The sequence below is a fragment of the Hyperolius riggenbachi genome, chromosome 1, assembly GCF_040937935.1.
Source record: "Hyperolius riggenbachi isolate aHypRig1 chromosome 1, aHypRig1.pri, whole genome shotgun sequence".
NCBI lineage: Eukaryota > Metazoa > Chordata > Amphibia > Anura > Hyperoliidae > Hyperolius > Hyperolius riggenbachi.
This window is the reverse complement of record NC_090646.1, coordinates 500565092-500585937: the sequence shown is the minus strand read 5'-3', so window position 1 is coordinate 500585937 and position 20846 is coordinate 500565092. Positions and strand designations below refer to the sequence as shown.

The 20846-nt window shown below is 41.8% G+C and overlaps 1 protein-coding gene across 3 annotated transcripts in view; it reads left to right on the top strand.

Annotated features, from left to right (window-relative positions):
• Positions 1-20846, top strand: part of LOC137523849 (E1A-binding protein p400-like) — a 136264-nt gene that overhangs the window by 42765 nt on the left and 72653 nt on the right. For all 3 annotated transcript variants that reach the window (XM_068243448.1, XM_068243447.1, XM_068243446.1), the window contains exons 7-16: positions 2009-2194; positions 3462-3602; positions 3791-3869; positions 6969-7018; positions 8706-8751; positions 12329-12504; positions 14384-14561; positions 14643-14779; positions 16707-16876; positions 18913-19087. In XM_068243448.1, the coding sequence (XP_068099549.1) occupies positions 2009-2194; positions 3462-3602; positions 3791-3869; positions 6969-7018; positions 8706-8751; positions 12329-12504; positions 14384-14561; positions 14643-14779; positions 16707-16876; positions 18913-19087 (1338 nt within the window). The remainder of the gene's footprint in view (positions 1-2008; positions 2195-3461; positions 3603-3790; positions 3870-6968; positions 7019-8705; positions 8752-12328; positions 12505-14383; positions 14562-14642; positions 14780-16706; positions 16877-18912; positions 19088-20846) is intronic.

Below are 20846 nucleotides of genomic sequence, written 5' to 3'. Positions count from 1 at the left end.
GCAGTAGAGCGGACCCGACTGAGATCGGGTATTTCCGCCTCCTTCGGAGCGAAAGCAGCCACAGCGCCCCCGCTGGAGCCTGCAAAGGTAAATATTGAATTGAACAGTTGGGCCTGTCGCCGGCTGTTCGGAGGGCTGCAGCGAGACCTCCGTGGGACAGAGGACGGCGTGGGAAGCCTCATTAGGATCCTGAGGCTTCCCCTACCCGAGGTGAGTACCCCCCAGGGGACGTTTTTGATGTTACAGAGTCTCTTTAAGTAATAGAACATAAGTAGCAAAGAGTCTCATATTGTTTCAAGTATAGGAAGAGTTAAGAAAATTTCACTTATCTATGCAAAAGAGCTTCTCTGAGCTCTCCGTCTAATTTAGTCAGAGAGCAATGCTATTTCCTTAAGCACTTCTACATCAAAGAAACAGTGAAAGACGACTTCAGATAAGATTTTACTGCAGATAAGTTCAAAGGGTCATTATCTCTGCTCTGTTTCATAGTTTAAAATACAGAGTGTAATTTGTAAACTGCAAATATTAGTGAGTGACGCAAAAAAAAAAAAAAAAAAAAAGCTATAGAACTGATAATAAAACTGACTTTTTTTCCCCCCCCTACTAATGTTCTATTAATTATCCATAGTACACATACAATTCATTATGTCTTTTTTTTTTTTTTCTGCTTCAGTGTCACTTTCAAGCAAATCTGAAGGGAAAATAATTTATGAGAAAATAACAACTTATATGTGTAGTACAAATAACAAATAGAACATTACAAGAATAGTCTCATATTGTTTTCCAGTACATGAAGAGTTAAAAAAAAAAAAAACTTATCTATGCATAAGAGCTTTCTGAGCTATTCTGTTTTCTGATGAGCTTAAACAGCCAAGAAACAGTGAGAGACAGCTTGAGATAATTTTTTTTTTTCTGCAAGAAAGTTCAAAAGGTCATTAGTTCCGCTTTGTTTTCCAGGTTAAAATACAGTGTGTGGATTCTAAACATACAATTTTGAAAGTCTGATGCACAGTTATAAATCGTTATATAACTAAAAATAAGACTTTACTTTTTGACTAATGTTCTGTTTATTATTTATACTACACGTACAATAATTTATCTCATCACTTTATTTTCACCTCAGATTTGCTGTGTTATGGCAAATCAGAATCACATGGATTTCATAAGGAGTTAAAAAAGCAAAAAAATAACTTATTTTTTGTTTTAACAAGGCAAAATTATATTTAGCATTGTTTATGCAAATAAACTTTATTGGACAACTTATTAATAAGCATGTGATTTGTGTATCAAAAAAACTGTCAACTTATTTATAAATACTGTATGTAATTTGTGTATCAAAAATGTTTTCAAGGACTGCAGTAGTGACAGCTTAGCCTTTTTACACTGTTTTAGGCATTTGTATATATTAGCAGAATGAAATCTACTACATTCTGTAAAAAAGAAAAACAATTCTCAGGAATGCCCTTTTTTCAATATCTAACATCTCCCCTTTTGTCATATCTCATTTTTTCCTTTAAGATGGCTGCAAGTGATACTATCATTAAAAGATTAGATTTTAAAGCAAAATCAAGTTTTTTGAGTTTCCCGCTTCTCATAAGTCAATAGATAGTTGCTGTTTTTTCTAATCCATTTTTATAAAAAATGGAATGGTGTAGGATTGTCTTGATTTATAGACCCAAACATTTTTTTCAATTATTTTTTTTTTTAATTGGGTAAAAATCGCACAAATGTGTGTGATAGATTGGTCAGATTTTTCAAATGTTCCAATTAATTAGAAAAAGATGAGAGGAATTTCTGTCTGACAGTGGTAGCAGCCTTTCTGACAGATCAGGAGCTGTCATGTATTGAAGGGTGGGATTTCTAAGCACCACAAGTTTATATTTAGAGTTTTATTCTACTGATATTACAAAACGGCTATAGTGGTAACAAGTTTAACTGTATTGGTGCATAATAATGTGTAAAGTTGACTTCTCTTTCCAAATATAAATTCCTTCATTGTAATCTACAGGAAAACTCTATTCACCAGCGAATCAATGAACTTCGGAAAGAAGGTCTTTGGTCATTGAGGAGGTTACCCAAACTGATGGAGCCTAGCAGACCAAAATCTCACTGGGACTATCTTTTGGAAGAGATGCAGTGGATGGCTGCTGACTTTGCACAAGAAAGGATGTGGAAACTTGCCACCGCTAAGAAGGTAATGCAAACTGAAGCTTCCAAGTACAGTAGCAGTTTCTAAAACTAATTTAAATTTACTAAAGTTCTGCAAACAAACATTGCATTAAATGCAGTTTTGTTTTCCTGTCCTCTCTGCCCATTTGAAAAAAAAACCTGCTTCTCTCCTAATTTCTGAGTGGTGGAATTGCAGAAACACCTCTTACAGTGTCATCCTGTAATGTTGATGTTGGACATAGCCGTATGTAGGGGAAAAGCTAAGTAGGATGTCAAAATATTTAATTCTTTAGTACTGAGTTTTAATAAACCATGTCATGTTTTTAAAACAAGATTAAGTCATTTAATAATCTGAACATTTGTGTAGGGCTTTTCTCTTGTTGGACTCAAAGCGCTCAAGACCTACAGCCACTAAGGGCGTGCCCGAGGACTTCTAAAAGAGGAGCTGTTAGCCATACTATGAAGCCAATTGTGATGTCATTTCCTCCCTTACTAGGTTTCCTGACTTTGCAGACTTGGTTTACCTGTATGGATCGGATTTCAGCTGAGCCACTTTCTCTGCTTCTCAGCACAAGAAATATTGGCCAGTCAGAGAGGAACAGAGATGTGGGAGGGGAAAACGGGAGTGAAAGAAACTTCAGCCAATCAAGCTGCATTAGTTATGAGGGGAAAAGGGGAGGAAAGTAAAGAAGGAAAAATAAACAGCATGCGCGGCATATGTACCAAATAAGAGCTAGGGGACCTGGTAAATGATATTCTATTGAGAAGAAAATTTAAGAGTGATTTTTTTTAACTTTTGGATTGCCTGGTTAGCATCCTTATTATTTGTTTAGCATATAAAAATAGAAAATTGATTTTTGATTTTATGCCTAACAGTTACTGTTTAAGGTGGCCATACACCTATAGATTTGCAGCAATTTTGACCATCAGCTATATAACTGTCAGGTCGAATCTGACCAAAATCTATCTGATGTGTACCACATACTAGGAACAGATATTTCCCATAGATTTCAGAATGAAGTCGATTGAAAATCGATTGAAATGCATTATTGCTCCATTCGATCCAATGCAACTCTATAGGCCATCAATCTGCTGCCAGCAGCCGATCGAACATGCTTCCTGCTGCATCGATTTCTAGTCGAATCTGCCGTCGATCGATGGCTGAAATCGACCAGTGTATGGGCCCCTTTACTGTATAAGTACTGACCCTAGCCAAGATTCAAACCCTTGTCTCCCATGTCACAGGCAGAGCCCTGATGTTATCTGATGTTAAGTGATGGGTGTTGTTTCAGGTGGCCAGGACAGCAGTGAGACACTTGTCTGAGAAAGAGAAAAGTGATATCAGGACAAAGAAGGAGAAAGAAGAGCGACTGAGGCGAATCGCATGGCTTGCTGCCAGAGAGATTCAGCATTTCTGGGATAATATTCAGCAGGTAATGGCAGAACACATATGAATTATGTAATTGCAAAGTAATATTCCGCATAGATGAAGAGCAAAGCCCTGACAGTTACTATTGTTGTAGCCCATCATATTCGTTAAACCCTGATTTTCACTAAAGAGTGTTTACAGCACAAGATTCAGTTATGCAATTTTTTTTTTGTTTAATTTTATGATTGTTAGGTGGTGGAAATTAAGCTTCAGGTGCAGTTACAAGAGAGGAGACTGAAAGCCTTGAATATAAGACCTGAAGCAGGAAAAGGTAAGCTTCTACCTTAACTTTTACCTACTATGGCCACTTCATGTCTGGTGGTTGTATACTCTTTATGGACTAGAGCAGTTTGGACACTTTATATGTCCCTATTTAATCAGCAATAATCAGGGAATAAAGGTATATTTTTCCAGGGCTGTGGAGTCGGTCCAAAAATCCACCGACTCCGACTCCTCAGTTTAGGATTCCACCGACTCCGACTCCAACTCCGACTCCACGACTCCGACTCCTCTAATTTGCATATTACAATTTTGTTGATTAAAAGTATGTAACATGAAATTTGTCTCTTAACTGCCAACGCTTAGGAATTTTACAAAACAACTGAAGTGAGGATATGTAGACTACTATATTTATTCCCTTTAGACTAAAACTAGTCCTTGGTAAGAGTACTTGTAAAAGGTACAAACCGGAACAAAGAACATCTATCAGGCCCTAGGCAATGTAAGTGTGGGTACATGTAAGAATGATGTGCAGGTACTCTGCAGGGAAATGAGGAGATTCTGGGTGACAGACAACACCTCTGTGTTCAATGTGCACAGCATTCTCAGTGGATTCCCTGCAGCTCTGTGGGGAGTGCATATGCAGAGTATAGTACTACTGTGTAACAAAGTAAACCTGAGACAGATGAAATTAAAGTTTTATACATACCTGGGGCTTCCTCCAGCCGCCTTCAGGATAATCAGTCCCTCGTTGTCCTCCTCCACCACTTGGATCTTCTGCTATGAGTCCAGGTACTTGAGCCAGTCGGGCGTAGTGCGCATGCACACACTCCGCCGCCAGGAGCATACTACACCTGTGCAGCACTATTGCGCAGGTACAGAATGTTACTGGCTGTGGGAGCGGCATGCAGCCGGACAGCGCTGACTGGCTGAATTACCAGTACTCATATCAGAAGATCCGGGTGGTGGAGGACAGCGAGGGACTGATTAGCCTGAAGGGGGCTGTAGGAAGCCCCAGGTATTTATAAAACTTTACTTTTCATCCGTCTCAGGTACCCTTTAATTTGTAGTCACCAAACCAAATTTTAACAACATATCAAATTATTTGATTTCATCAGCAAAGGGAGTGCATATATTTGCATAAATCAGCATCAGTGCAGAATTATTTCCATCTCATTGACAATCTGTATTAGTGACACAGCTACACATCAGGCTTTATTCTTACAACATAGATGTTATTTAGTATATATAAGAGATTCCTGTGTACACATCATATATACAGTCACAATCAGATATGTATATCTGACCTTAAAAATACAGGGACTGCTTTATTGAAGCAGCACAAGTAACTAATTTTGATTGGTTTATTTCATTTTTGTGGACTAAGCACAGCTTTTACTGTATATATACTGTATATATACATTATTTTTAATGACTATTATCTGAGAAATAGAACATTTTATCATATTTTCTATTTTAATTACAGTTACAAATTAATTAGGAGTCGGAGTCGGTGCATTTTTTCCCGACTCCGACTCCAGGCACCCAAAATTGCCCGACTCCACAACTCCGACTCCACGACTCCGACTCCGACTCCACAGCCCTGTATTTTTCTGCCAATATGTACTGTGTTTTTTGTTCCGTAAGACCTATGTTTAGAAGGGGTAAACCAGGGAAAAAGTGTTCTAAACCTGGTGCGTCTTCAGGGTGCAGAGGCATCTTCTAGAGTCTTGGGGACAACACAAGGTTTTGGCTCCCCCCCCCCCCCCCCCCCCCCCCCAAGTTGGCCCGAGATTGCATCTAACATGCATGTGGTAGGGATTAGATTGTGAGCCATCATAGCATTACATTGGGAAGAGCTGTTGAAACCTCTAGCGCTCAAACGCTAGAGGTTTCAAAAGCTCTTCCCAATGTAATGCTATGGGTTTTTTTTTTTTTTTTTACAAAACCTCATTGCTCCAGTGTGCACAGACACATAGGATAACATTAGCAGCAGATTTAAAAACTCAAAACGCTCAGAAAAACTCTTCTGGTGTGCACCAGGCCAGAGAGTCCATGCATGGCAACTGCAGGGTCGAGGGAGAGATGAGAAGCATCTGGACTTTTCAGAGGCTTCCCTCTATCTAGGCAAGTAACTTTATTTTGTGGGTCGCCTCAAGTTCCGTAGGCTGAAGCGTTAAAATGGGCTTGTGCACGTGTGCTTTTGGGGAATAGTTGGACTTTATAAACACCCTATTTGCACAAATAGGGCATTTATAAGCATCCATTTTGCAGGAATTGGCCAAAGCAAGCGGTGTTCTCTTCATGAAGAGACTGTACACACAGGCAGACACAAGCAGATTAGACAGAAATAAAATGACATGCTACTCGGTTACAGCTAGCCGAGTAGTTCCCTAGAGATAGATGTATGTGTGTTATTTAGTGCCAAAGGGTTACTAAACTAGGTTAAAGAGAAGCGGAAAAAAAAATTATGATGATTTGTATGTGTAGTACAGCTAAGAAAGAAAACATTAGGGGCAGAGACACAAGTCTAATATTGTTTCCAGTACAGGAAGAGTCAAGAAACTCCAGTTGTTATCTAGGCAAAAGAGCCATTGAGGTCCACGACTTTCAAAGTCACAGAGAGCACTGTCTTCTAAAGCTTATCTCAACTTTCAGTCACTGTATTTTTTTCTATTTCTCTCCATAGGACAGTTTGATAGTTCACTGGCCTGCTCTGTAAAATCATTTAGAATGCGGAGTATTGTGTAAACTGCATATATTAGAGAATGATGCAATGGTATAAAATTCCGCTTCCGTGTCTCTTTGAACACCTGTAATAATACTAGATTTTTGCCTGCGTTTATCAATCGTCTTGGGTTGAGAAAAGATCTGTACATAGCTTTAAAAACTGAATGGAGTAGTAAGAGTCAGACCACAACACAAGACTCTTAAACTGCATTTTCATAAGACAACTGTAGGATATAATAAAAACAATCACATTTCATAATAGGCCATCTCAGAGTGATCACTCTGAAAGCTGTATTTCTGGGATTGGAGATGCACTGGAATATTGAATTGTGCATAAACTGGCAGATTGGACTGCAGAGAATATTTTTTGGAGTGAATGTGTCTGATTTGATGGTGTTTAATGCATTTTCTTACTGTCTAGGGCAAGCAAGCAAAAGGGCTGACCGACAAGCAAGACCAGAGCAAAGTTTGGTGAGCCAGCACTCTCTGTATCTATGGTGTCTACTGCATACTAGAAAGGTTCAATTAAAAAATGATGATGAATGTACACATGCTGCCACAGGACCACTTGTAGCGATAAATAGACACCTTAAAGTAGTCATCAATTAATTAACCTACCCCCTGATCTACTTACCTGGGGCTTCCTCCAGCCCCTTGCAGCTGACACGTCCCACGCCACAGCTCCGCTCTAAGCCTCCAGCCCGGGGTCCCCACACGGTGTCTCGTATGGCTGTCCTGTACTGCGCCTGCGCGAGCGCCACTGTCCATCAAGTCCGTGTTGTCTGGACTGTACTGCGCAGGTACAGAACTACTATGGAGTTGATTGACAACGTGGACTTGATTGACAGCGGCGCAGGCGCAGTAGAGGACGAACTCGAGGTCGCACTCTGCAGCGGCGGGAATCCCAGGCCCGCGGCTGAAATCGGAGCTGCGACGTGGTACATGTCAGCTGCAAGGGGCTGGAGGAAGCCCCAGGTAAGTAGATCGGGGGGTAGGTTAATTAGCTTGATGACTCCATTAAAATGTGTTTGTTGATTTTGTTACCTAAAATTACAGCTATATGACCTCAGTAGAACTCGGAAAGTTTCTAGTGTGGAGCGTCCTCAAACCTCTTTGTTGCTCTGGATTCTTCTGTTCCTCTTCCCACTGATTTATGCCAGTTCCATTCAGAAGATAGCACAGGAATCTACCCTTTCTACCATGATAGTGTTGCAGACGTTGACTGATGTCTTCATGGTTCCATGGTGATTCACAACACATAGATGGGGACACAGACAGTGCAGTCTATGCACTTCTGATGTCCATGTAGAAAGCATTCCATCACATTACCAAAATCGTGTGAAAAGCCAATGTGGGGAAGGGGCCTAAAACAAGAGTGTGCTGTAGAGACAGCTAGTCAACTGCTCTAGATAGAAGAATATGGTAAATGGCAGCAGCTGAAAGTAATGAATTATTTTCAAAATGCATTTCACAAATTATTTCCACCTCTACCTAGATCTTGACACTGACTGATATCTTCAAGATAAGGAGCACATCTATAGCAGCACGGTGGCATAGTGGTTAGCACTCTCGCCTTGCAGCGCTGGGTCCCCGGTTCGAATCCCAGCCAGGTCAACATCTGCAAGGAGTTTGTATGTTCTCCCCGTGTCTGTGTGGGTTTCCTCCGGGCACTCCGGTTTCCTCCTACAGCCCAAAAACATACAGTTAATTGACTTCCCCCTGAATTGTCCCTAGACTACGATGCATACATACACTACACAACATAGACATATTACTATGGTAGGGACTAGATTGTGAGCTACCTAGATTGTGAGCTCCTCCGAGGGACAGTTAGTAACAAGTCTATATACTCTGTACAGCGCTGCGGAAGATGTTGGCGCTATATAAATACTAAATAATAATAGCATGTATTGCAATCATACTTTTTAGTGCAGGCCTTTCTTTGTTTTGGCAAAAGAAGTTAGTTTTCTTTTAAATGTTAGCTGTCAATTTTTCCCCTTTTTGACGCCTCTATTTTGTTGTATTTATCTATCTTTGCCATTCTTACTCAGGCTCTGCATAGGGAAAATCCTAATTGAAGAGCTGTAGGATATTGCATCTCACAAATGATAATATATAGTCTTCCAACCTCTAAAAATGAATACATTTTGTATTTCAGGAGCAATGCATCTCAGGAACAGCTTTGAAAGCTTCTGAAAAGAAAGGTTTGTTTGTTTTTTTTTGTTTAACAATCATCATTTAGTATATCTGATTTGCTCATGAAGTCTATTGTCAGTTGAGTGCAGCCCCTCACCTACTGCAGTTAATAGGAACCTCGCTGGAAGAATTTGGCTGCTATTGTTGAGCACCTCATAAAATCATTGCTCGGTACCTGGTTGGCATAATTAATCTTGTTTTCACACTATTTTGTCAGCTGTATCGAGCAAGGCTGGTTTTACACATAAGAAGTACCGTATTATCCGGACATTAAGACCCTCTGGACTATAAGACGTGCCCAGGTTTACAGTTCAAAAACCAGGGCAAAAATATATATTTAACCTGGTGCGTCTATTGTCCAGGGTCGTCAGGTAGATGTTTTCTGCCCAATTATTTTGTCCCCATGTATACTCCTGTGTCCTATCTGTGCCCCGTCTCCCCTCTGGCTGGTGTCCCCTGTGTCCTTTTGTGTTTTACCGGCCCCTCCTGTGTTTGTAGTTTCCTCCTGTGTCCCCTTCCCCCCCCCCCCCCCCCCCTGTGCCGGAGAGACACAGGAGGGCAGCAATGGAAAACAGAGAGGGCACTTATGGGGGACTCCTTCGGACCATAAGATGCACTGACTTATTACCCCCACTTTTGGGGGAGAAAAGGTGATTTTTTTTATGTCTAAAAAATACACTATATAGTTCTGTTCCGGTCCTGCCCTGTCAGTTTCTATCAGTTTTGCATTTACACATTGTATGTGTGAATCCAGCCATAGAAAACTGATACAAAACTGATGAACGCTGACGGGACAAGGCATTTCAGTGCCTTTTACTTTTGGATAAATTTACATCTTTAGGTAGCCACACACCATACAATAAAACGGTCTGATTTTATAGCAACTGAATAAAAACAGTCGTCGTATAGAAAAATCGTAAGGGTTTTTTTTTTCGTTCTAAAAATCTGATCAAATTTCCAGGTTTTTTCTCCTCTGTGTCCATTTACAAATTTTTGTTGTTGACCGTTTTCCTTTAACTTCTCAGCTGGTAGATGCTGCTGCAGTCGGGACACTATTTTTTGGTAATTTGTATGGAAAATAAGGGCCCGATTTTACAAAGCACTAAAAGACAATACTTTTATACACTGAGTGAAGCAAGAGCGACCCACACACTTGAGTGTGGACTTCAGTCCCTCATCCCACCCATAGGAAAAAAATAAATAAAATCCAGATGAAAAGAATTATTGTTTTCTTCTTTAAATTTTTATTTTTTTCTACTTCTTTATTTCTTGTCATCTTACCTAACTCTAGTTAGATCTCTAAATTGTAAGCGTGCGAGGGCCTCCACCTAGTGTTTGCTGTTTCTGTTGTATTTTATCAAAATAACATGTACCAGTAGTAAAGTGGACCTGAACTCTGGCACAGGGCACAAGGAAAACATAGAGAAATGCACCCTGTGTATATTTAGAAAGCAGAGCCTGTCTAGTTCCCCTTATCTGTAAGTAATCAGAAGTGTAATTAGATCTGTCTTCAGTACATAAATTCATCAGTTCTTGACACACAGCTAATATGTAAACACAGGACATTAACCCTTTGCTTCCATGAAAGCAGGAAGTAGACACACTGCAGATTTATTGCAGGGGTTCTGTAAGCTGTAACAAAGAGATGTTTTTCTTTAAAGAGACCCTGAACTGAAAATAAAAAATCAAAATAACCATACACAGGTCATACTTACCTTCTGTGTAGTCTACTCCTCAATCTCTTTCTCCTCTTCTGCGTCCCATTTGTCCACTGTGGATCAATGGAATTCTCCTTTCTCCATTTTGAAAATGGCCATTACCCCATAACAGCTTCCTGGTCAGCACACTGTTAAACTGTAATATCACCCACTTGAGCCATAGGGAAACATGGACATTAACTTGCATATTCAGTTGTAACTGACAGCTGCTGATATATAACTGACAGCAACTGGTATATTTCAGTTTTGACAAAATATTGTCAGAACTGGAAGGGATCACTGTAAGAAGGAAATAGTGAGCTTCTGAGAGGAACTGATGGTGAGGTTAGTATGTAATATTCATTTGCAGCTACGTCATGTGGTTATTTTAAAAAAATTTACTCACCTCAGGTTCCCTTTAAAGGTTATTATACTGTTGCTTATCTTTTAGAGCAGAGAGGAAGTTCTGAGTTCAGGGCCGCTTGAATGTTCCAATAGACATGGTTTTACAAGCGGTGCGGAGCATTGCATCTCATGTAGTCAATAAAATGTATGCATCACTGTACTGATAACGCCAGCATTAAGCGGTAAAGCCTGCATGCGCAGGATACCGCACTCAGAGCACACCACAACGGCATCGCTGTCAATTTTGCATTGCTTTCTGTGTTACAATATGGCTGTCAGGAGGCACTGCAAGTCTCCACTGTGAACCTGGGCTAAAAGAGAGATCGATAATGTCATTAAATACAATACTACCTACTGTGTAAAAAGTGCTTGACTCCTTCAGCTGTTTGAATTGTACACTTTTATTCTCCCTTAAGGGGCCTATACACCTAACGATTTTCCCGCTGATATACAGCAGATTCGATCACTGTGATCGAATCTGCTGTGAAATCAATCGGTCCCGTCGATCCGTCCATGTGGAAGATTTTGCTCGATCGCCGTCGGGTCGGGAGTGCATCGATAGCGGCGTTCGAATGCCCGACGACCGACGCTAGCGGCAATACATTAGCTGCTCCGGCCGGCGCGTGTCCCCTAGTCTTCGCTGTCCCTTCTCCGTGCTCAGCTCCTCCAGCTTCACTGAACTTCCTGTCCCGGCAGGAAGTTTAAACAGAGCGCCCTCTACTGTTTAAACTTCCCCGGCAGGAAGTTCAGTGAAGCTGGAGGAGCCGAGCACGGAGGAGAAGACAGCGGAGACCAGGGGACACGCGCCGGCCAGAGCAGGTTAATGTATGCAAGGGGGGGGCAACTTCACAGAGTGTGATCGGTTTCATGCTGAAATCGATTCACAATCTGTTTGCAGTAAAGGCAGCCATACGATCCCTCTCTGATCAGATTCGATCAGAGAGGGATCTCTCTGTTGTTCGGATCTGATGGCAAATCGACCAGTGTGTGGCCACCTTTAGACACATTGGCCTCAATTCACTAAGATCATGCTGGAGATAAGGCAAGAGAAAACTTGCCACCACACAGTGAGAGAGTTATCTTATCTCTTCCTTCCTTATGCTGGGTACACATGTTACGTTTTTCCGTGCGATAGATGGATCAGATAGATAAAATCTGTCATGTCGTATATTGTTCCTGATCGTTTCCGTGCTCGTTTTCTCATAGTGGTGAATGGAAAAAGATAAGAAAAACGAATGAAGATAAGAGAATCGAGCGCGAAATCGAGTGTGAAATCGTTAATTTTAGGTTTGCCTGAGGTAAAATGCTTCCTGAATACTACATTCCTCATCACCATGGTGATAACTATGGAAACGTTATTAAAGACGGGAGATAAGCTTAGTGAATTGAGGCCATTGTATTGTTGGGATACTCTAATGTGTAGACCTGGACTCCAGCTTGTCATATGACATTTCTTCCTACTAATTTTTGACTGTGTTTACAGACGCAGGCTCAGAAAGTACGGCGAAGCAAATGGTTCTCATAGATTCTCTGCTGAATGTGGAAGGAGGCAGCACCACCACCCATATGGGAGCACGGAAGCATAGTCGTGACATTGCTGAAGTGGCTGGTGCCGCAGAACTATTACTGCCTCGGGGCAGTGCACGCATCACTGGGGCGGTGAGTATTTTAGGCATTTTTGTTTCTGTTCTTAACCCTCCTGGCGGTCAATTGTTCTGCGGCTGCACGGCCGCAGGAGGTTTTTTAAGCCTAATTTTTTTTTTTATCATGTACGTTGCCTAGCGCTAGCTACATGATTCCCCCCTCCCTGCGGCCTCCCGCCCACCACTCCGATCGCCGCAGGTGATCAAGCCCATTCCTTCAGGGCTTCCCCCGTCGCCATGGCGACGAACGGAGTGACGTCACAGGGAGTCCCGATCCACCCCATAGCGCAGCCTGGCGGCGATTGGCCCGGCTGCGCAAGGGGTATGCGGTGGGGGCCTGTATCGCAGCGGGTAGCATTGGCGGCGAGCGGCGGCGATCGACCCGAACACGCAACAAGCAAAGTGGTTGCTGTGGGTTCTAAAAAAAAATTATGAAAATCGGCCCAGCAGGGTCTGAGAAATCCTCCGCGGCGGCTTACCCCGAGCTCAGCTCGGGCTTACCGCCAAGTAGGTTAAAGTGGATCTGACTTTTACACATTGCATAATTGTGTTCCTTTCATATAGTTTATAGGGCATTCCTCAAGCCAAATACTTTGTTTTTGTTTTAATACTTTAATTCCCTATAAACTAAACAAGCCACGCCCACAGGTTTGCAGAGAGCCAAGGCACTTTCAGACAGTAGCAAGGGCTCATGGGAGCTCAGTCTGGGCAGGAGGAGGGGGAGGTATTGCTAGCCAGAGATTTCAGAGGGAGAGAGGAGGGGGATTCGTTTTTTTTTGCTCAAGATACAGATAAGCCTGCTTCTGTGTATTGTTTACAAACAACATGGCTGCTGTCATTGTATCACAGGAAGAAATAATCATATTCTATTTAAGCTGTTTGCAGCTAGATTTGCTGTGTAAACTATCTAAACTTTAGATAAGATATATAGACAAGTTACTTGTTCTAGTTAGTTTTTCATCTCGTATCCGCTTTAATATAGGTCTTTCACTGCTACTAGAACTCCACTTTTTAGGGCTTGTTTCCACTTGTGCGGCGTGTCTCGCAGACGCACGCCGGCACTGAGCGGGTGGGCGGGATCGCAGGCGAATCCCATCAGCCGTGCCATGCACGGCTATGGGAATCGCAGCCGCCGCTGCAAATTCTGCGGGGGGTTCCGGCCGAATCGCTACTGCAAGCGATTTGGCCGGCGGCGCCATTATACTCTATGGCAGAGTTTCCCCGCACGATTTGCCTGCGGGAAAACTCTGCGGATTCGCGGCGGAAACAGCGATAGTGGAAACGGGCCCTTAAGGATAGTATTCCAAACAATTATTGTCCATATTCTTGTGCTATGTTGCTGCAACAACGAAGGCTATATCACTTTAGTTACACCTGTTCCTTGACACCTGTAAAGAAGAAAGGAACTTTATAACATTAAAACATGACTGGTTCTAAACCCCTCCCCTTATCATAATTAAAAATAGAAAGTAACCAGTAATTCACATCAATGGGCATCTTCTGGGCATTTCTGAATGTGACACTTAATTTACGTGAAGTGTAGTGGGAGAGGTTTCATTTTGTGCCTGTGGAGCACAGCATTTGGTAAATGAAGCATCCCCTTCAATCACAGGCATTTTGGCTCAGGATAATGGCTGGAGAACACTAGGAAGCAGGATGTGGGAAGGAAATAAAAAAAAAATGTATACATATTATATACAAACATACACTACGTGTTTCTCCATTAGATTGTTTAAAACTTTTATCTGATTGCATCTAAAACCAGATGACACCCTAAAAGAAGCATACTACAAAGTAAACTAGTTGAGTAGGTCACCATAAAGTGTTCCATGTTTTACCAGTATTACCGCATTATAACTCAATTGTGCAGCCTAAAATGTGGTGTTTTCCTCTAGGTAAAAACTCCAGTTCCACCGTTACTTCATGGTAAGCTTCGAGATTATCAAAAGATTGGTCTAGATTGGTTGGCCCGACAATACAAAAAGAACCTCAATGGGATCCTAGCAGATGAAGCGGGCCTGGGCAAGAATGTCCAGGTGATTGGTCTCTTAGCACACTTGGCCAGTAGTGAAGGTAAGAGGGGGGAAAGCGGAGTATAATTGTGTTAAAAATCTGTTATTTACCTGATTATTTCAAATGGATTTGTGTCTGCAGGAGTGTGGGGTCCGCACTTGATAGTTGCCAGAAGTTGTAATGTTTTGAAATGGGAGCTGGAACTGAAACGCTGGTGTCCAGCACTGAAGCTTCTACTGTATTTTGGGAGCCAGCGAGAACTCAGGAGGAAGCGTCAGGTATTGTGTTTTTTTTTTGGGGGGGGGGGGGCGGGGGGATGGGTTTGGAGCAGCTAGAAATTGATACAAGCTTTCTTCATCAAAATGAAACTGTCAGTAAATGTGGACCACTCTAAATTTTCATTTAACTTGCTCATAGAAATGTAATGCTAAAATACAATTTCACCAATTCAGTGGTGTGTTAAATATTTAATAAATTATTTCTAGCAATTACCTGAAATATAAAGGTTGCCGAGTTAAAGGGATGCTTAAAGGAATACTATCGATACCCAAGTGTTCTAAAATGACAATGTACAAATAATGTCTAAGTAGCTGTGTAAACATTTTCCTAATTTTCATGTCAAATATCAGAGGCAAAAGCTGTAATTTATTGAGTGTAGGATTTAGCTATATTGGGACAAATCAATTGCAGAAGGGGTGTCTGCTTCAATGCACAGCCAGAGTTGCATATCAGACTACAGAAAGCAAATATCAAACAAATCAAACTCTGAAAGCAAAAACAGTATGAAATGCTGTGAGAATTAGTTACATTTCCTCTGCTCTCTTCAGACACTTCAGTCAGAAACAGAGCTCCCAACAGCTGCAGCTCCTCTGTCCTGTCTCTCTCTTGTCACACACAGAGTTACACATAGAGTTAACTGATCAAGTGTGAGGGGAATTTTCCCTCTCCTCATGGCTCAGTCAGCCCTCAGTTTTGGCCGTCAGTAAAATTTGAATGTATTTTGCTAACAGTAAACAAAGAAGTTGCTACTAAAATGTATACACCAGTACTTAGCAGCACTTCCCAAACAATTCCTGTGTCAATTGAAAAAAATATGTGAATCGATAGTATTCCTTTAACCAAGATAAGAAAAAATAAAAACATACACAATGTAACACCTGGGGTTCATGCCCTGACTTCAGGAAGATGAACATCATGGACCCAAAACCAACCACTAAGTTATAAAACACTGATGAATTCGTAACGCCGAAACCTGGTCAGAACGGAGAACGGGCACTCTTTCTGTACATCGACTGGTGATAATCAAAGCATTGAGCACTTTACTTGAATTAGTGCAATATTGTTGATGCGATATTATGCAAAGGGGTCCAGTGTGCATGGACCCACAATGTGTGAGTTTTTTTTATAAAGACTCACAAACTAAGCCTGACCATTCTGTGAACTGGGTGTCTGCAGGCTACACTGTGTGGGATCTGGAATGACAGTACTGAGGAATTTCTCTTTATAAGTTTTATAATCCCTTTTGACAAGACACCAAGCATCAGTCCAACGCTGATGAAAAGTGTTGAATATTGCAGTCCCTTTTTTTTAACATATAATTTGATTTGTACCCTCAAAAACCTGTAAAGGTTTACATGATGGAAAAATTGTGGCAAAGCTGTGTACTGTTGCTGCTGTCACCATCTACTTAATCCCGGAGTTTGGCTGTACTTCCTGGTTCAGAATACCAGCCACACCTCTTCCAAATGAATGCCACACCCCTGCCTCTTTTTCCTTCCCCTTCCATTTTGGCCACTCCACCCTCTTGACCCCTTGGCGATTTTTCATTTTCTGGCCTTTTCGTCATCCACAATGGTCAATGAGATGCCAACTATTGTGACTGGCAAACAATTCAAATGAAATCTATATGAAAGTCCAAAGAATTAGCTTCTCTTTGGCCATGTCTGTTCCCATTGCAGAGACCTGGCAGCTGTCATATGGGTTGGAGGGTGATGGGTAATATTTACGTCTACAATCTGGTTCTCATCTGACTATGGAGAAAGATGTGTGGCTGCCACCAGTGTTGCTTAGGTAGTTAGACTGTTTTGTGTTACTACCTGATGGGTTGCACAGTGACTCACTACAGGATCAGTTTAAGGTTGGTAAATATGTTCTGTTGAATTTACTTTTAAATGCAATCTATCTTTTGTTGTTTTGCACTTTTAGACTTGGGAGGAACCAAACAATTTCCATGTCTGCATCACCTCTTACAAGCTACTGTACAAAGGCCTCCATGCCTTCATGAAGATGAGGTGGAAATACCTGGTGCTAGATGAAGTCCATCAAATCAGAAATATGAATGAAAAGCACTGGGATGCTATCCTAAATCTTCCAAGGTTCACTGATTATTCTCATTAAAGTGAAACTGTTGTCTGTCTTAATTGTTCAATTTTTAAACTTGTCTCCCAACTCATTGCTTAAATGGTTAATCTTATCTGTGTGTTTTTATCTGCGAAAACTGCAATTTTCCACACTGGTCATAGCAGTTAGTGTAGAAACCGCTATACGGAATAATAATGTAATCACTTTGTTTATAATGCTGTGTATTTATGAAAATACAATTACAATCATTGTAACTTGTATACTGGAGTTCCCTGCTTTAGAGCCCGTTTCCACGATATACTCATAAGCTACGATTTCCTGCATGGGAAATCCTGCCCTTCTCTACAGTGACTTGCCATCCAGATGGGATGATTCCTGGTGGTTGAGATTCCAACCGCCAGGGTTCTGTAATGAGAGAGACCAGGAGCCTGATGGTGCAGTATCGTTAGTTAAAGTTGGTATGAGTAGGGTTGTCAAATATACTCACAAGGGTGGGTTGCACTCCTGAAGCCACCAACAGAACCTATAGGATATTTACCGTTCGCGTTCAATATCCTAGATCCGCTCGGTAGGTACTGGTCGGTTGCTCTCCTTCGGTATTTGGACACGTGGTGTACCATATACTACCCCCCCAGGGCTGTGGAGTCGGCACAAAAATCTTCCGACTCCAACTCCGACTCTGACTCCAGGTACCCAAAATGACTCCGACTCGTCGACTCCGACTCCTTAGTGTTATACTTACCAGGGCTGTGGATTTTGTACAAAATCACCAGACTCAAGACTCCTCAGTTTATGAAATCACCAACTCCGACTCCTGGTACCCAAAATTTCTCCGACTCCTCGACTCCAACTCCGACTGCACAGCTCTGCTACCCCCAAGGGTTGGACTACAACTGAGAGAACTTGTTGGAGGCGCACAGAATATAACTATCTTAAATCATAAGGTAAAGGAGTAATTAGATCTTACCTCCATGAATGGACAAACCATATGGGTAGAAATAATTTTAATGATGTTCTTGCTCATGGTTCCTTTTTGCACACTCCTTCACCACCCATATACTTGGGGTATGGTTGATGGTGCTTGCCCAATTTGGTTCTGTTAAAAAAGACAACAAGTTTCACGGGTACTGGCCCGCTTCCTCAGGTCAACAACAAAAGTACCTAAGTCTGTAGCAGTCCCAGGTGTGACAGTCTTTTTTTTTGTGCTTCATTAAATTTCTTTCTCCCCATATGGTTTGTCCATTCATGGAGGTAAGATCTAATTACTCCTATACCTTATGATTAAAGTTAGTTATATTCTGGGGGCCTCCAACAAGTTCTCTGTTGTTATTCAGATCGCACTTTATTATTATTATTATTATTATTTTAGTATTTATATAGCGCCGACATATTACGCAGCGCTGTACAGTGTATGTATATATATATATATATATATCTATATATATATATCTATATCTTGTCACTAACTGTCCCTCAAAGGAGCTCACAATCTAATCCCTACCATTGCCATATGTCTATATTATGTAGTGTAAGTACTGTAGTCTACTTTGGTGCGAATCTGGATGGTATGCTTCAGATTTCTGCAGCACGCAGCCGAATCACTATAGCCATGCATGGCACAACTTGGTGATCCAGGTTGTCGCTACGAAGCAGAATGCTTTGGAAACGGACACAGCTTCTAGTGGAAATAAGCTCGTAAATGAGCCTTTCACCTGCATGGCTGTTGTGCGAACCAGTGTTTGTGACCTGCACTGGAGAGCTCAATGCGGCACACTGTTAAAGGTCCCAGGATGAAATGAAACTAAGCTGTTGCCCATTAAAGACCCTTTGAACCCAAAACGCAATTTTTTTTCAGGTAGATGCAATATTTTCATCTAACTTTACAAATGTTTAGGTATAAAATCTTGTGTGTGGTGGTTTTTTATAAAAGGTTTTGCTTGGAGTTTTGGAAGTCGTATTGGGGAAGGGGAATCATGCATACTCCTATCACAGCAAGTGTTATCGATAATAAATCATGGATATATCCTTTTTTGTTCATTTTGGTTTTTAGTCAACGTCGGCTGCTCCTGAGGGACACTCCTTTGCCACACACATGGAAGGACCTGTGGACCATGGTGCACTTCCTCATTCCAGGCTTATCTAGACCGTACTTGGATTTCCCAGTGAAGGATGGTACTGGCCAGGACCAAGAATACAGACACACAATTTCAATACGATTGCACCGGGTAATTATTCTTAAATCATGTTTTGTTTTTTTACTGACATTGTTTTAGGCCTCGTTCACTTCAGGGACGTTTCTGTGCGCTTTTCACAGCGCACTGCCCTGTGCGTTCAGCAAGGTATTGATTTTTCCATGTAACTAATGTAGCTGGTTCACATCTATGCGCTGCGCTGAGCAGCGTTATAAAAACGTAGTGTTGCATGCATTTCTGTGCGCTGAGCTGTAAAGCACACATCAATGCAAGTGAATGGGTGCGCTTTTTTAGCGCATAGAAGCGTGTACAAGCGCATAGAAGCGCATGCGTTTTTTACCCCTAATTGGAGAAAAAAATACATTTACATACAAATACAAAGTTTTATTGACAACTGCTGCTGCTACAGTAAGCAAAACGTGCTTTAAAGAAGCGCAATGCACAGAAACGCGCACTAAAGCGCGCACAAGCGCATGCGTTTTTACCACGCGCGTTAACACGTTTTTCAGCGCAGCAGATGTGAACGAGGCCTTATGGCCCTTAGTTTTTGTTTAATTATTTCTCTTTAAGGCCCTTTTACTCTGTGTACCAGTTGAGCTAATGCATTCAACACTATGCATACAGGTCTCTGTTGTGGGTCCACTGCAGGTGTGGGTGTAATGGATGGCAATGCATTCTGCTGGAGAGTGCAGGAGATGTGTGGATAGTCTGAGCTACACTGCATATCTGTTGCCTGGTACACACCATGCAATTTTCTATGGGTCGAATAGATAATTTTTAACAGGTCCGATCTAATTTCCGATAGTTTTTCTGATCGATTTGTGTAGAAGTGATCAGAAAATCCATCAGAAAAACGATCTGAAATCAGATCAGACCTGAAATCATCTATTTGGCTCATCTATCTGATGAAAAATTGCATGGTGTTTACCAGGCATTACAGTGCAACAGATATAGCGTGGCAGGGCTCATAAATGTATTGATTACCTGCTGTCTTCTAGATGGTCTTTTCCCACCCCCTTGCAGTGTGAATGGCAGAATGATGTGTAAAGAGAACCCGAGGTGGGTTTGAAGAATGCTATTAGGACACAGAGGCTGGTTCTGCATACTATCACCAGCCTCGGTGTCTGTACTGTGTCCCCCCAGCCCCCAGTCCCCCCCCCCACCACCACTGCTGTCCTCCAGGAAAAAAAAACGCTGTGCTGTCGACATGCACCTTGTCGCTAGCAGGCTGTTTATTTTTGTGCTGCCTGTCACCGCCTCCTCTATAACGCCGCTCCCCGCCTGCGTCCCTTCCCTCCAATCAGCTTACAGAGGCGGGGAGGGAAGGGACGCAGATGGGGAGCGGCACTATAGAGGGAGGCGAGGAGCGGCGGTGACAAGCGCAAAAGTAAATAGCCTGCTAGCGACAAGGTGCATGTCACTAGCATGGCATTTTTTTTTCTGGGGGACAGCAGAGCGCAGGGGGGGCCTGGGGGGACACTATAAGAGGCTGGTGATAGTATACAGAACTAGCCTCTGTGTCCTAATAGCATTCTTCAAACCCACCTCGGTTCTCTTTAAAGAAACCCACAGCAGGTCTGTCCACTGAGCCTAATGAATACCTTCTTTTTGAGCAATTTTATCTTATGTACAGTGGAGGCCAAAATTATTGGTCCCCAAGAATTATGGAACATTTTTCTAAACGTCTTCCCAATGTTTGCAGCATTGATGAAACTTAATCAAACATTCACCAGTCCTATTTCTTAGCTTTTGTTATGTTTTGTAATATAAAATACATTTTTACAAATGCTGG